Genomic DNA, 15,942 nt, shown 5'->3' with positions numbered 1-15,942 from the left:
TTAGTTGGGGAGGACTGTGGGGGTGCCATCACCTGAATCCACAAGTGGCTAAATCCATCTCTCCACTTGCAGGAGAATATTTCTATGGGTTAAGCCAGTGGTCCTCAAACTTTTTAAACAGGGGGCCATGTTAACGGTCCCTCAGACCGTTGGAGGGCCGGACTATAGTTAAAAAAAAAACTATGAACAAATACCTATGCACACTGCATATATCTTATTTTGAAGTGAAGAAACAAAACGGGAATAAATACAATAAATACAATATTTAAAATGAAGAACAAGTAAAGTTAAATCAACAAACTTACCAGTATTTCAATGGGAACTATGGGCCTGCTTCTGGCTAACGAGATGGTCAATGTCCGGTTCCATATTTGTCACTGCTAGTCGTAACAAGTGATGCAAGTGTTCATCCGTTAGTCTAGATCTGGTTGGAGATTTCAGATGTTTCATTCTGGAAAAAGTCTGTTCACAGACATAAGTGCTGCCAAAGATGGTTGCCATTTTGAGTGCATGGTTCCTGAGATGAGGATATGTCTCGGAAGGGAGAGATGCATAGAAACTATGAAGGCTGCTTGACTTGAATGCGTCTTTCAGAGAGTCACAATTCTGCAGTTCAGCCAGTTCCATTTGGTAAATTGTATACACATTTTCAATGTCAATAGAAAATGGGTTACGGAAAAGCTGTATGTCCTGTTCATGGCGATGAAGCTCTTTAAATCTAAATTGGTACTCCTTTTGCAATTTTTCTAGTGAATCCACACATGTTTTGTTTGGGAATGCAACCAATGGTTTTTCCGCTAACAGATTTTGAGTTGTGGGTAGATGGCAGAAGTTTTCCTCCTTCACTTGTTTGATGAGGAGGCCTAATTTTACTTCAAATGCTTTGACATGTGATTGCATATCACAGATGAGATTCCCTTTTCCTTGAAGTTGCACATTGAAACTGTTGAGTAGCTCTGTTACATCTGTTAGAAAGGCAAGGTGCCATTTCCATTCTGCATCATTGAGCTCTGGTACTTCTTTGTTTTTTGAAAGAAGAAAAGCTGTAATCTGTGGAAGTAAGTCATAGAAACGTTTCAAAACTCTCCCTCGACTCAGCCAACGGACTTCTGTGTGGTACAGAACATCTCCATAGTCAGCATTTAGCTTAGACAGAAATTCCTGAAATTGTCTGTGCTTTAGTGCATGAGCTCTAATGAAGTTAACGCAAGATACCACAATTGTCATAACAGAGTCAAACTTCAGTGATTTACTACACAGCGCTTGTTGGTGGATGAGGCAGTGTATGGCTATTGGATGAGAATAATTATGTTTGTCCATCTCTTGGTTAATGCGAGCAATTACTCCTTTCTTAGACCCCACCATGCTAGGAGCACCATCAGTTGTCACACTGGCTAGTTTAGCCCAGTCCAGCTCCAAACCATTCAAAGTTTGGCAAACCTTTTCATAGATATCCTCTCCTGTAGTTGTTCCTTTGATGCTTTGCAGTGCAGCAAGCTCTTCTGTGACTTCGAAATTGTCATTCGTCCCACGAATAAAAATTAAAAGTTGTGCAGAATCACGAACATCATTGCTTTCGTCAAGTGCCAAGGAAAAATAGGAAAGTTTTTTTGTCAGGTTTTGCAAATGCTGATACAGATTGTCTCCCATTTCTTCAATCCTCCGTGTAAGTGTAGGTCCTGAAAGACTCACTGTACTAAATAAATCGGCCTTCTCTGGACACATCTCTTTGGCAACAGAAAGAAGGCATTCTTTAACAAATTCTCCCTCCACGAATGGTCTGCCAGTGCGCGCTATTAGCTTGGCAACTTGAAAACTTGCTCTCAGTGATGAAATATTTAGCTGCTTCTGCTTCACAAAAGTATTTTGCTGAGCTGTCAATGTATTTTTCAGTTTTAATATTTTATCTTTTCTCACTTCTCCGACCAAACAATCATATTTATCTTTATGTTGAGTTTCATAGCGTCGACGCAAATTGTATTCTTTGAACACAGACACTATATTCTGGCATAGCAGACACACAGCTCTTTCCTTGTACTGTATGGAAAAGTAATCATAAGTCCACTGTTCTTTGAATATCCTACACTCCGAGTCAATTTTTCTCTTTCTTGACATCATTGATTCCTAGGGATTCCAAATTGCTATTAGTAAAATACCAATAAAAACAATATACCAGCAACATTCCCCCACATTAGGTGCAATATAGTCCCCCACATTAGGCTGGCAGTATAGTTCCCCCACATTAGGCTGGCAGTATAGTCCCCCACATTAGGTTGGCAGTATAGTTCCCCCCACATTAGGCTGGCAGTATGTTCCCCCACATTACGTTGACAGTATAGTTCCCCCCACATTACATTGACAGTATAGTTCCCCCCACATTGCGGGGCTTATGTACCGGGCATGGTATCGGGGACTCTAAACTAGTCCCCAATACCCTAAAAATGCCTGGTATCAGTCCCGATACTGGTATCGGGACATCCCTTCTGACCACCGCTCCGGCCATAGCAGGACCGGTGGTCAGAACACCGAAGGGACGCGCCGCTGGTAAACACTTACCTCCAGCGCGCGTCCTTTCTTCTCCGCTTCTCCGCCACGGTTTCCATGGGCGTGCGCACGCATGGGACGTCAGTGACGTCGCTGCATGCGCCTACTCCCAGCGGTCCCCGCGTTTTTAAAGTAAACGCGGGCCGCAGGGACTTCTCAGAGGCATCCTTGTGTTCCGAAAGCATCTTTCGGAAACACAAGGATGTCCTGAGGCTAAAACACCCGGCGGGCCGGGTAAATGCGCTCCGTGGGCCGCATGTGGCCCGCGGGCCGTAGTTTGAGGACCACTGGGTTAAGCAGACAAGATTAGGAGGGCAGATCCAGTCAGTCATCGCTGCACTACGCATAACGTGGGTGGAGACCGCAGCTGTCCGGGTCCGATCGACGCCCCTGTGGGAGCCAGGTGAGCGTAACAAATATATAAATAAGGGCTTCCCTTGGGCATCCCAGACTAGGCACTGACTTAGTTGGAGTACTGAATTGAAGTCCCTTAACAGAGTGGGGGCTCGAGCTGGGACATCTGGATTAGATCTACCACTTGTGCAGCTTAATACACTATGCCAACTGATAGGATACATAAATCCTGTTGGATCACCACGCTGTATTACACTGTAAAAGCACTCCTTAAAGGAACGCTCTAAGGAAACGGTTTGTTTTGCAAAATAAAATACTAACTTCTGTAAGTCAGGAAGGAAATCAATTTCCAGAATGACGACCTTGGTAGATATCAAAATAGCCAGAGAGCACCTCTTACATAAGCTATTTGTGAGAGGCGAATGGACGGAACAGGACCAGAATGTGTGGTTGCAGGCAATCGCGCAACAGGTCACTGTAACTGGATCAGATACATGGAGAAATCAGGGTCCCTTACATGTGGCCCTGAGTGAACTATATATGACCCCTAAGGTCAAGGATGAGCGCAACAAGATTGCCAGGGTAGCGGCATATTTATATTTATATATGGGAGCCATACAGGCCAAATGTGCTGAAGGACAAGATCTGGCAAATAGGCAACTGATGGCATTAGAGAAGGCCCAATCTGACCTGGTCTCTTCCAAGCAGAGGCTGCAGAGGAGCCAGGAGTCAGAAAATGATAGTAGGCAGTATATCATTAAAATAAAAGAGGACATGGGTATCCTGCAACAGGAAAATTCGGACCAGGATACCAGATTCCTGGCCTTGCAGAAGGAGTACCAAGAAGGTTTGGATTCCCTACTGCAGAGCCAGAAAAAGCTGGAGCAACAACTGGACTTCAATAGGGCATGCGCAGAGCAGGTAGTCACCCTGCAAGGCCACCTAGATAGGGAGAAGGCAGAGAGCAACAAACTGATTCTGAAAGACCTGGATACCCAGACAGAATTTGAAGAAGAGCGCCAGAAAGCTGGGCCCCTTAAAAGGCAGAGGTACGACCTGGCAGCAAAGATGCAGGCTCTTAGTCAGGAAAGGGACACCTTAGGCCAGGAAGTCCACCAATTAAAAGAAAAAATTGAAGAAAATCACCTGGCCCTCCGGGGACTGGGTGACCTCCAAAAAGAGCATCAGAACTTGTTAGAGCTCACCAGGCGGGTGGAAGATGCTCTGGCAAGAAAGGAACAGGCCAGTAGGGATGGGACTCAGGAGGTAACCCTCCTGCAGCAAAGACTGGCCCAGTACTCCAGGACCAACCAGGAAGCACAGAGGGAGAATGAGGCTCTCTGTCAGCACAATGATAGGCTCCAGCAACAGGTAGCCATGCAGGAGAGACTGATAGAGTCTAGTAAGGCCTTAACTGAGGAACTGAAAGCACAGGCTCTTGCATGGCAACAGGGAGCAGGGGCTGATAGAGATGAGGTTCGCTGGGAAAGGGAAACACCTGAGCATAACCTCAGGAGCCCTAGTACCAGAGGCCTTCACCTCTCCCAGTCCCTGGACTCTGCCACCCCTGTGTCCCCTGGCACACATGAGCACAGGGCCACGGGGATGGCAGATTACTATCCAGCCAAAAGTATGGGGCTCATAGGCCAGTACCACCCTGGAATGGATGGTCGGGCATCCGGGTATGGGCACCTAAGTACAGTGCAATTTAGTGGGGAACCCCAGGAGAGTAGGCCCACTAAGGGCATCCTGAAAACCTCTGCCTAGTTAGGTCAGTGGGGGGGGGGGGGTACTCATCAAATCCTGGTAGCAAGGAGGAATCTGAAGACTCCTCTGAACGTCACAGGACACAGGAGACCAGGTCCCCACATTCTACCAGCCATTCCCAGGTTCACAGAATCCAGGAAAACCTGGAAGATCAGACAGGCACCTCTGGGAGCAGTGCTTCTGAGTCAAAGGATGAATAGACCAGGGTTACCCAAAGCAAAAAGGCCAATAAGGCAAAAAAGGGCTATGCTTAAGGACCCCTTAAAACAGCAAGGGTTGAGGGTAAACCCAACCCCATTAGTCAACATAGAACATGACACCATTCCAATAGAGGTGGATAACAGCGACTTAAAGAGTATTACTCTAGCCGCAGGCACCATTATTGGAATAGCGGTTGATGACCGACATTTTTCCACTGATTTAGGAAATGAACTGTTAGGACCAATCCCCAAGGACTGTTTTGACAGTGACAGTGATGAGATCCCAACACCAGACAGGATCTTTACCCGGCAAGGGGGGAACTTCCTGATGTACACTTCCTGCCCTTATGGTAAGGAAGATGTGACTTTTGACTTCAGAAGGGATGAGGTGATTTTCCATGTCCATGAGGGCTGCCTTTCCCACCTGAAGCCACCAGTCCCAATCAGCACCCTAGTTAATCTATGCGGTTACCGATAAAGAATTATTAGCCATCAAATCCACCTTCAAGGCTTGGCGGCATTATCTTCTCGGTGCCAGGCATACCATTACGGTAATCACTGATCACCGGAACTTGCAGTATTTAAAAACAGCCAAGGCCCAATCGTCGCGTCAACTTCGATGGGCATTGTTCTTTGCCGAGTTCGATTTCGTGATCACTTATCGACCAGGTTGTAAAAATGGCAAGGCAGATGCCTTATCCTGAATAGGGATGGGAGAAGCATATGCAAACCCGGAACCGGTGCCTATAATTTCAGAACAAAGAATTCTTGGCATAACCACTCTACATACACTAGAGGATATTCAAGTAAAGATCCAACAACTCTTCGATCCAACAGCCCTGCAGGACTGGGTGAAGAAAGGCCCGGACTACTCAGTCATCAATGACCTACCTTATTATCAAGGGCAACTATTTCTACCACACAAGGAACTACAAGAACTAGTCATCTCCAATTATCATGACACCCTGATAGAAGGACACCCAGGTATCGCAAAAACTGAAGCTAAAATGAAGAGACAATTCTGGTGGCCCACCTTGCCGAAAAGACGTAAAGTCATTTGTAATGTCTTGTGGCATTTGCGCCCAAAACAAAAGTCAGAAGAAAAAACCAGCTGGCCTCTTACAACCTTTGGATATTCCATCTACACCATGGCACACCTTATCGTTAGACTTTATTACAGATCTACCTCCATGTAATGGATTTGACACCATTCTAGTTATTGGGGATCTTTTTTCCAAGATGGCCCACTTTATTCCTCTAAAGGGATTACCTTCTGCTTCAATTCTGGCCAAGGAGTTCCTCGAAAACATTGTTCGAATACACGGATTTCCTTCCGTATTGGTCTCTGACCGAGGTAGTCAATTCATTTCACATTTTTGGAAGAAATGTTGTCAACTGGCGCAAATCGACGTGAGGTTATCAACCAGTCACTATCCCCAGACCGATGGTCAGACGGAGAGGACCAACCAGACCCTTGAACAGTACCTACGTTGCATGCTACACCAGACCGAAAGTAATTGGAAAGATATTTTATGGATTTCCGAGTATGCATACAATAACTCTGTACATTCAGGAACCGGACAAAGCCCCTTTTATACCATATATGGACATCACCCTCGAACCTCAAAACTAGATTCGCCTCAGCATTTAGAAATGCCTGCAATTAGTCATTTGCATTCTACTATTACACAAGCCTTTAAAGAGGCAACAGAACATTTGAAACAAGCAAAAGAGAAATATAAGAAAAATGCTGATCAACATAGAAGTGAAACTCCACAATACCAGATTGGGGATCAAGTTTGGCTGGCTACAAAACACATACCTCTGAAGGGAACTCGGACTTTTAACCCTAGATATTTGGGACCTTACACTATTAAGGCCATTATCAACCTGGTAGCCGTCAAATTGGAATTACCCTCTAATATGCGCATTCATACTGTCTTTCATGTTTCACTTTTAAAACCAGTTCAACCAGGAACAAGATTAACCAAACCACCCGACCCCATCTTCATATATGGAGAACCTGAATTTGAGGTAAAAAATAGCCTGGACTCCAAGATGGTTAAATCAAAACTTTTTTTATTTAATCGATTGGAAGGGCTACGGACCACAAGAAAGGTCATGGGAACCTAGTGACCACGTCCATGCACCTCGGTTGGTGAAAAGATTCCATCGGAACTTCCCAGACAAACCAGGGCCCAGGGGAAGAACAACTTTAGGAGGAGCCTTGGGGGGGAGTGCTGTCATGATGCCTACCCCCAGGCATCCAGACCAAGCCCATCAGCCCCGGGAGCAGGCATCTAGACATTTAGTAAAACCTCAGCAGCCCCGGCTATGGGCTATCTGGGTTCAGTCCTGGCGCCTTTAGGCGCCAGGCTCATAGTAGGAATCAGTCCTGGCGCCTAAGGCGCCAGGCTCATAGTCATTACTTACCTCAGGCAGACCATGCTGCAAATGACTCCAATCCGACATGAAGCCTAAAAGGGACTATTTTTCTACAGGGAATATTTTTTACTCGGGTGTGGTTCTAGGAACTTCTTACCTGGGACTACTTTTGAGGCTATTTAAACCACGCCCGACCAGCAACACACGCTTCGCGTTATTCTGCATCCAGCAGCGTAACACTCACCGTGCCTGCAGCCTGCATCCAGTCTTCTGCCACGCCCGCCTCGAATCCAGAGCTCCTAAAACAAAGAGGAAAGAAAGGGACAAGGTTAGAAAACAAACTTATTTCTATTCCACACCTGATTCTGGATCCGTCTTGTCTCCGGACCTGTAAAGAACATAATTTCTGCACGCGCCGCACCTCCAGCTGCAGCGCCGCGCCATACTCACCAGTCTTCACAGCATCCTTTGGGTCAGCGCTGCCTCCATCATTTCTTCGCCGAACTTCGACACCTAGGAGACAAAAGAAAACCACAAGGTAAGCCGAGGGAACCAACAAATATAATTCTTACAACCATAGACTTACCTGATTTACCACCGGCGGCATCCTTTTGTGACTCTCCATATTTTCACGTTCCGCATCTGTAAAGAGAGACAAAACAACACGTTTTCCTCATGCAACATTTACCGGACAGCGCCCGGTAATACAGACTGTTACCTGAGCACCACCAGCTGCCACAAGAGCATCTTTTCACGAGCCAGCTGCAAGACAAGAAAGGAAGGGGGGAACAAGAGTGAACATCGGACATATTGAACTCTATGAACTTAATACTTACTGGTCCTCACCAGGAACCTCAGAGTCAATACTCTCCGGAACTCTCCCGAGCCTTCAAACCAGTGAAGTAACTGGAATCGACGCGCCCCTGCAAATCCATGCAGGATGGAGAGCTCATCTTTCAAGAATATAAGGTGATATTGCTGTGAGGGCATTTCGGAGGTGATTAGTTGGGGAGGACTGTGGGGGTGCCATCACCTGAATCCACAAGTGGCTAAATCCATCCCTCCACTTGCAGGAGAATATTTCTATGGGTTAAGCAGACAAGATTAGGAGGGCAGATCCAGTCAGTCATCGCTGCACTACGCATAACGTGGGTGGAGACCGCAGCTGCCCGGGTCCGACCGACGCCCCTGTGGGAGCCAGGTGAGCGTAACAAATATATAAATAAGGGCTTCCCTTGGGCATCCCAGACTAGGCACTGACTTAGTTGGAGTACTGAATTGAAGTCCCTTAACAGAGTGGGGGCTCGAGCCGGGACATCTGGATTAGATCTACCACTTGTGCCGCTTAATACACTATGCCAACTGATAGGATACATAAATCCTGTTGGATCACCACGCTGTAGTACACTGTAAAAGCACTCCTTAAAGGAACGCTCTAAGGAAACGGTTTGTTTTGCAAAATAAAATACTAACTTCTGTAAGTCAGGAAGGAAATCAATTTCCAGAATGACGACCTTGGTAGATATCAACATAGCCAGAGAGCACATCTTACATAAGCTATTTGTGAGAGGCTAATGGACGGAACAGGACCAGAATGTGTGGTTGTAGGCAATCGCGCAACAGGTCACTGTAACTGGATCAGATACATGGAGAAATCAGGGTCCCTTACATGTGGCCCTGAGTGAACTACATATGACCCCTAAGGCCAAGGATGAGCGCAACAAGATTGCCAGGGTAGCGGCATATTTATATTTATATATGGGAGCCATACAGGACAAATGTGCTGAAGGACAAGATCTGGCAAATAGGCAACTGATGGCATTAGAGAAGGCCCAATCTGACCTGGTCTCTTCCGAGCAGAGGCTGCAGAGGAGCCAGGAGTCAGAAAATGATAGTAGGCAGTATATCATTAAAATAAAAGAGGACATGGGTATCCTGTAACAGGAAAATTCGGACCAGGATACCAGATTCCTGGCCTTGCAGAAGGAGTACCAAGAAGGTTTGGACTCCCTACTGCAGAGCCAGAAAAAGCTGGAGCAACAACTGGACTTCAATAGGGCATGCGCAGAGCAGGTAGTCACCCTGCAAAGTCACCTAGATAGGGAGAAGGCAGAGAGCAACAAACTGATTCTGAAAGACCTGGATACCCAGACAGAATTTGAAGAAGAGCGCCAGAAAGCTGGGGCCCTTAAAAGGCAGAGGTACGACCTGGCAGCAAAGATGCAGGCTCTTAGTCAGGAAAGGGACACCTTAGGCCAGGAAGTCTGCCAATTAAAAGAAAAAATTGAAGAAAATCACCTGGCCCTCCAGGGACTGGGTGACCTCTAAAAAGAGCATCAGAACTTGTTAGAGCGCACCAGGCGGGTCTAAGATGCTCTGGCAAGAAAGGAACAGGCCAGTAGGGATGGGACTCAGGAGGTAACCCTCCTGCAGCAAAGACTGGCCCAGTACTCCAGGACGAACCAGGAAGCACAGAGGGAGAATGAGGCTCTCTGTCAGCACAATGATAGGCTCCAGCAACAGGTAGCCATGCAGGAGAGACTGATAGAGTCTAGTAAGGCCTTAACTGAGGAACTGAAAGCACAGGCTCTTGCATGGCAACAGGGAGCAGGGGCTGATAGAGATGAGGTTCGCTGGGAAAGGGAAACACCTGAGCATAACCTCAGGAGCCCTAGTACCAGAGGCCTTCACCTCTCCCAGTCCCTGGACTCTGCCACCCCTGTGTCCCCTGGCACACATGAGCACAGGGCCATGGGGATGGCAGATTACTATCCAGCCAAAGGTATGGGGCTCATAGGCCAGTACCACCCTGGAATGGATGGTCGGGCATCCGGGTATGGGCACCTAAGTACAGTGCAATTTAGTGGGGAACCCCAGGAGAGTAGGCCCACTAAGGGCATCCTGAAAACCTCTGCCTAGTTAGGTCAGTGGGGGGGGGGGGTACTCATCAAATCCTGGTAGCAAGGAGGAATCTGAAGACTCCTCTGAACGTCACAGGACACAGGAGACCAGGTCCCCACATTCTACCAGCCATTCCCAGGCTCACAGAATCCAGGAAAACCTGGAAGATCAGACGGGCACCTCTGGGAGCAGTGCTTCTGAGTCAAAGGATGAATAGACCAGGGTTACCCGAAGCAAAAAGGCCAATAAGGCAAAAAAGGGCTATGCTTAAGGACCCCTTAAAACAGATTAAGGCAATAAGGAGTGTCATCACCCCTTATCACAAGAACGCCAAGTATTCTGTTTGGGAACACTTGGAGCTTTATGAGCAAATGATGGAGACTTTCCATTTGAAAGACAGCAGTAGCTGCATTCAATATGTCAAGTGGACATTCTCTCCAGAATACTCCAGTTTCTTTGCGGGGCTGGAGGACCAAAACCATTCAAGATGGTCCACATATAGGGCGGCCATTTTGAAACATTTTTCTGTTCACCGGAATCCCCAAGAGGCTCGCAAGTCAGCCTACAATTTGCAATGTGGGGAGAATCAGGCCCCACAAGAATTTGTGCAGGAATTGAAGCGTGCCTTTGTGCAGACTACCAGAAGGGTGCGCACGGATAGTAAAGAGTTTGTAAATACGTTTTTCCATGCCTTGCCCAAATACATCATGACCCAGCTAGTGAGAGATTTTCATGAGAAAAGGTCACTAGACTGGGTCATTGAACAGGCCACCCGGATCTATGAGGTGCAGAAGCCCATAGAAAATAAAAACAACGCCCAGAAAAGTCCCAAACCGACCAGCACCCCTGCTGCTGCCAAGGTGGCAGAGGTAAAGGTTGCCCCCATTTTAGATTTGGTGTTGGGGGGGCCTAAAAACCTGCCTGCACCGCATAATTCTCAGCCCAGAAGGCCCTCGGGCCAGTCACAGATAGTGAATCAAGGAGGTAGTCCCACAAATATGGTCCCTCGCTCCCCTGAGTATGTAAGTCCCCGCTACAAGGGAAACCGACCCATCCTGAGGTATGTGTGGACTCCTCCAGCCCAAGGGGGGGGATCCAACCAGGCACCCAACCCAGGGAAGTTCCCTCCTAACTTCCCACATGAGGACAGAAATTCACCAAACCTTGGGCAGAACTTTTTTCCCAGGTATCCACCCAATTTTCATCCCCAAAATCATCTATCCTTCTTTCCCAATTCCCTGAGCCCAGACAACCTAATCCGGGAGAGGGGAAGCCAAGGGTAGAGGGTTACCAAAATCTTCCCAACCTGGGGTACTACCAGAGAAGGGATAGCTACGCTTCCCGGGATCAGCCCAGGGGAGAAAATAGAACCCCGTATCAGCCTGAGCGGGTTTCCCAGTTAGAGCGCCAGGTCCAAAATATGGCACGGGATCTGGGTCACATGCTGAGGGCTATACAGAACCCTCAGACGAGCATGCCGGCGCAGAATGCCCCAAACTCTGGGCCTGGTGCTCCAGAACAATGACAGGAGCAGCACCCTGATAACCCACCGGTTCCCAGGGAGGAGGCACAAGGGGAAGGGGGGTGTAAAGCCTTGGAGGAAGCTTCCTTCCCTACTTGTAAACAGCCCCTGGAAACCCAGGAACCAGAAACAAAATCTCCTACCCCTGAAAGTCTGCCACCCAAGGAGCAGAGCGGAGGTAGGAGAAACAAAGGACCCAAACAGACCCATTTTGTGGAGGAGGTACAGGTCTTCCAATTTGAGGGAGAGGGATCCTCAGAGGATCCTGGGAAAAGGATCTTCTCCTTCAGAGATGGGGGAACTCCTCCCAAGGAAAAATGGGTCCCAAGGGATTCCAATCCAGACTGGGTAAATGTGGGGATTGAGGTGTCGCCGCCCATCATTCTATCCCAGAACCAACAATACCGAAAACACCTGGTTCAAACCCATCCGGGTGACTGCCTCCAAAAAGGGGGGGTGGCCCAGAACCGGAACCAGGGGAACCCAAAACCGCATCAATAGACTGGGTAGATGTGGGGATTGAGCTGTCGCCGCCCATCATTCTATCCCAGAACCAACAATACCGAAAACCCCTGGTTCAAACCCATCCGGGTGACTGCCTCCAAAAGGGTGGGGCGACCCAGAACCGGAAACAGGGGAACACAAAACCGCATCAATATCCAATTGCCAACTTTTTCTTTCAGATTCCCAAAACTCCTTGCCGAACTCTGCCCAAATCTCTTCTCTCTCATTGTCCGAAACCAGAAAATTAGCCCACCAGTTGTCCAAAAATGTGCATTATCTGTGCCCCCTTCAGGAGAAGGAGGGAAGATACTATGCCCCGGTACAAGTACAGGGGCAGGGTACAATTTTGGCACTGGTGGACACTGGATCCCAAGCTACCCTTTTGTCCAAAAGGGCCTTTGATGAACTAAATGCAGGAAGGGGGGAGAATTACCGAATTCCTCTCACCTCTCTTCCTGGACAACTTCAGAACTTTGACGGGAAGGAAATTCCCGTCTAGAGGACTGCAGATTTGGACATCAAAATTGGGCGACACAAGGTGAAACACCCGGTCATAGTAGTGACTCAAGAGGGCACCCCTTGTTTACTAGGGAATGACCTCCTGAGAAGGTTGTCACCCCTAATAGATTGCGTAAACAAGGTCCTCTGGACGCAGACTAGCCGACCAATAAAATTAAAACAGAGTGTCAACCATGTTAGTTTAAACGGCACATGCCACATGGTTGAACAAAAATCTGACCAAGTAGAATTTCACTTCCAGAATAACCAAATTCCAGACGTGATAGTAATAGCAGTAGGACAACAGACTGGTGACGGGGGGTCCTCTCTATTTCTGAAAATCAACCTTCCATCCAGTTTAGGGTGGTATTCCACACTGGAAGGAAACACTCTGAAATTCTTTACTAATCCACAATCCGACATTCCCACTCCAATGGTCCAGAAAGATGTGAAATCAGCTCAGAGCCTGGCTGATATTCAGCAAATTGGAGAGCAGTTGTTCATCCCTGTTCAGTTAAATGATGGGAAGGATTCTGTTCTCGCCCGAGTGTGTGTGAACAACGGTAAGAGCTTCATCAGCGAAGCCAAGTTCCGCTAACTCCCAAAAGATCCAGCCATTCCCACATTCAAACTGATAGACAAATGGGAAATTGATCTGGAAACACCCAATTCCAAACATCTCCTGCCAAGCAGGTGTATGCTCAAAATCTCCATTGGCAACAAGAGCATAGTCCATAATTGTTGGGTCGTGCGAGATGTCACTGCTGCCTTTTACTTAGGCAGTGACATTCTCAATCGCTTTGCCATTAGTTTGGACCTAATAAACTTCAAAGCTTGGTCCCGATTAGCGGATAATCCCATGGGCTTTGATGATCCAGAAAAAGCATTTAGGTCAGCTCAATTGCTACCTTATGCAGTTGAAATTCAGATTAAAGAGGAACTCACCATCCCCGAAAGGACCCGACAATTCTCCCTGGAAGTGAAAGTTAAAAGAGGACAAAAATTGAAAAACCCTGATGCTTATATTCATCTAGATGCTTCTCTCCAACAGCAAGGGTTTGGGGTAAACCCAACACCATTAGTCAACATAGAACATGACACCATTCCAATAGAGGTGGATAACAGCGACTTAAAGAGTATTACTCTAGCCGCAGGCACCATTATTGGAATAGCGGTTGATGACCGACATTTTTCCATTGATTTAGGAAATGAACTGTTAGGACCAATCCCCAAGGACTGTTTTGACAGTGACAGTGATGAGAACCCAACACCAGACAGGATCTTTACCCGGCATGGGGGGAACTTCCTGGGGTACACTTCCTGCCCTTATGGTAAGGAAGATGTGACTTGTGACTTCAGAAGGGATGAGGTGATTTTCCAGGTCCATGAGGGCTGCCTTTCCCACCTGAAGCCACCAGTCCCAATCAGCACCCTGACCAGGGACTTCTCCACCCAGCTGGAGGAGGCCGCTGAGATAGCAAAACCAGAGGTTTTTCCAGGCTTCAGGCAGATGGTGGAAGAGAGAGTCAACCTAGCTGATGCCTGTGTGACTCTGGAACAGAAGCAAAAGTTGAAACAAGTGTTCTTGGATTTCCAAGATCTCTTTGCGGTAGACTCATATGACTGTGGTCGCACTGACATCCACACAACAACAATTCCCACGGACCCTGGCATGACTCCAGTGTTTGTGAAGCAATATCGCTTGACTCTTGCATCCATGGAGTCCCTTACTGAAATAATTAAGAACCTTGAGTCCCGGGGAATAATCTGTCCAGTCCACAGCACCTTCAATAATCCGGTGCTGGGAATATTGAAGCCAAACGGCCAGTGGAGACTCTGCGCCGACCTTAGGGAGCTCAACAAACGGGTCCACACTTCCCGATGGCCTCTTCCCTACATTGGCCAAGGGCTAGCCCAGATCCAGGGGTCACAGGTATTCACCGCAATAGACCTGACCAATGGGTACTGGACTGTGCCTGTCAGTAGGGAAGACCAATACAAGCTGGCTTTTACCTTTGAGGGCCAGCAGTACACATGGACCCGGACTCCCTTCGGATACCTCAACTCCGGCAATGAATTCAACATTTTCCTACATAAGGCCATGCCCGACCTGGGTGCGAGGGGTAACCTGGCTTATGTAGATGATGTCCTCATCAAAGGTTCATCTGTGGAGGAACACATAGCAGAGATCCGTTATGTTCTGACACAGTTGAGGGCCGCCGGAGCAAAACTTTCCATTCAGAAAGCGCAGCGGTGTAGAACCTGTATTAATTTCTTGGGGCATGAGATTACTCCTCAGGGTCTCTGTCCCCAGGAAAAGAAAGTGGAGGCACTTCAGAAACTGAAAGACCCCACAACTCTGCGGGAACTAAGGAGCCTCCTTGGACTGACTAATTATAGCAGAAAGTTCATTGAGGGCTACGCAGAGATCACCAGACCCCTGATTCATCTCTTGAAGGGGGGGTGTCAAGTGGGAATGGGGTCCAGAACAATCCGATGCAGTAAGACAGCTTAAAAGAAGCCTCTCAAAAGCGCCTTGCCTAGCTTACCCTGTCAGAAACAAGGAGTTTTTCTTGGAGACAGGGTTCTCTAATACATGCTTGACTGCAGTATTATATCAAAAGCATGACAAGGTCAATAAAGTTTTCTCCTATGCGATCAAAAGTTTATCCTCTGTGGAGGAAAAATTCAATGATTGTGAGAAGGCACACCTGGCAACGGTGTGGGCATTGAAGAATTACTTTTACAAAGGTAGCGGGCGCCCCTCTCTCACAAGAACAGACATGATAACCTGTTCAGTGGTTATTAACCACTTGAGAGTTTGCAGCCACTGCTTTTACTCACTGTGCCTTTCACAGATGGGAAATATCCATTTGCATATCAGTCTTTGTCCTGCCCAGGGGCAGTCCAGCACCGAAATACAATGGCAATTCCAATCTGAACGAGAGTACCACCAGCAACCCCATACACGTGTTTCACCCTTGTTGGGGATCATCAGTGAGGTGAAGCTGATGCCTCTCTAAGCACAGTGAGAGGGAGACCACGTCTGGTTGCCCCCAGGAGACCTAGGGTTACCAATCCCAGGTTCCTTAAAAAATAGTTTTACAAAGGTAGCGGGCGCCCCTCTCTCGCAAGAACAGACATGATAACCTGTTCAGTGGTTATTAACCACTTGAGAGTTCGCAGCCACTGCTTTTACTCACTGTGCCTTTCACAGATGGGAAATATCCATTTGCATATCAGTCTTTGTCCTGCCCAGGGGCAGTC

General features: G+C 47.6%; 1 protein-coding gene across 1 annotated transcript; it reads right to left on the bottom strand.

The window, feature by feature from the left end:
* Positions 1–312: 312 nt before the first annotated feature.
* Positions 313–2,115, bottom strand: LOC138487463 (general transcription factor II-I repeat domain-containing protein 2-like). The gene has a single exon (XM_069613989.1). The coding sequence runs from the start codon at positions 2,113–2,115 to the stop codon at positions 313–315; it is 1,803 nt and encodes a 600-aa protein (XP_069470090.1).
* Positions 2,116–15,942: the final 13,827 nt, after the last annotated feature.

This window comes from Ambystoma mexicanum, chromosome 9 (assembly GCF_040938575.1).
Source record: "Ambystoma mexicanum isolate Mex_15411 chromosome 9, UKY_AmexF1_1, whole genome shotgun sequence".
NCBI lineage: Eukaryota > Metazoa > Chordata > Amphibia > Caudata > Ambystomatidae > Ambystoma > Ambystoma mexicanum.
The sequence above is the reverse complement of the archived record's forward strand: the minus strand, read 5'-3'. Positions and strand labels throughout refer to the sequence as shown.

Excerpts from the sequence above, each read along its gene's own strand:
- LOC138487463 (XM_069613989.1), bottom strand. The coding sequence starts at position 2,115 with ATGTCAAGAAAGAGAAAAATTGACTCGGAGTGTAGGATATTCAAAGAA.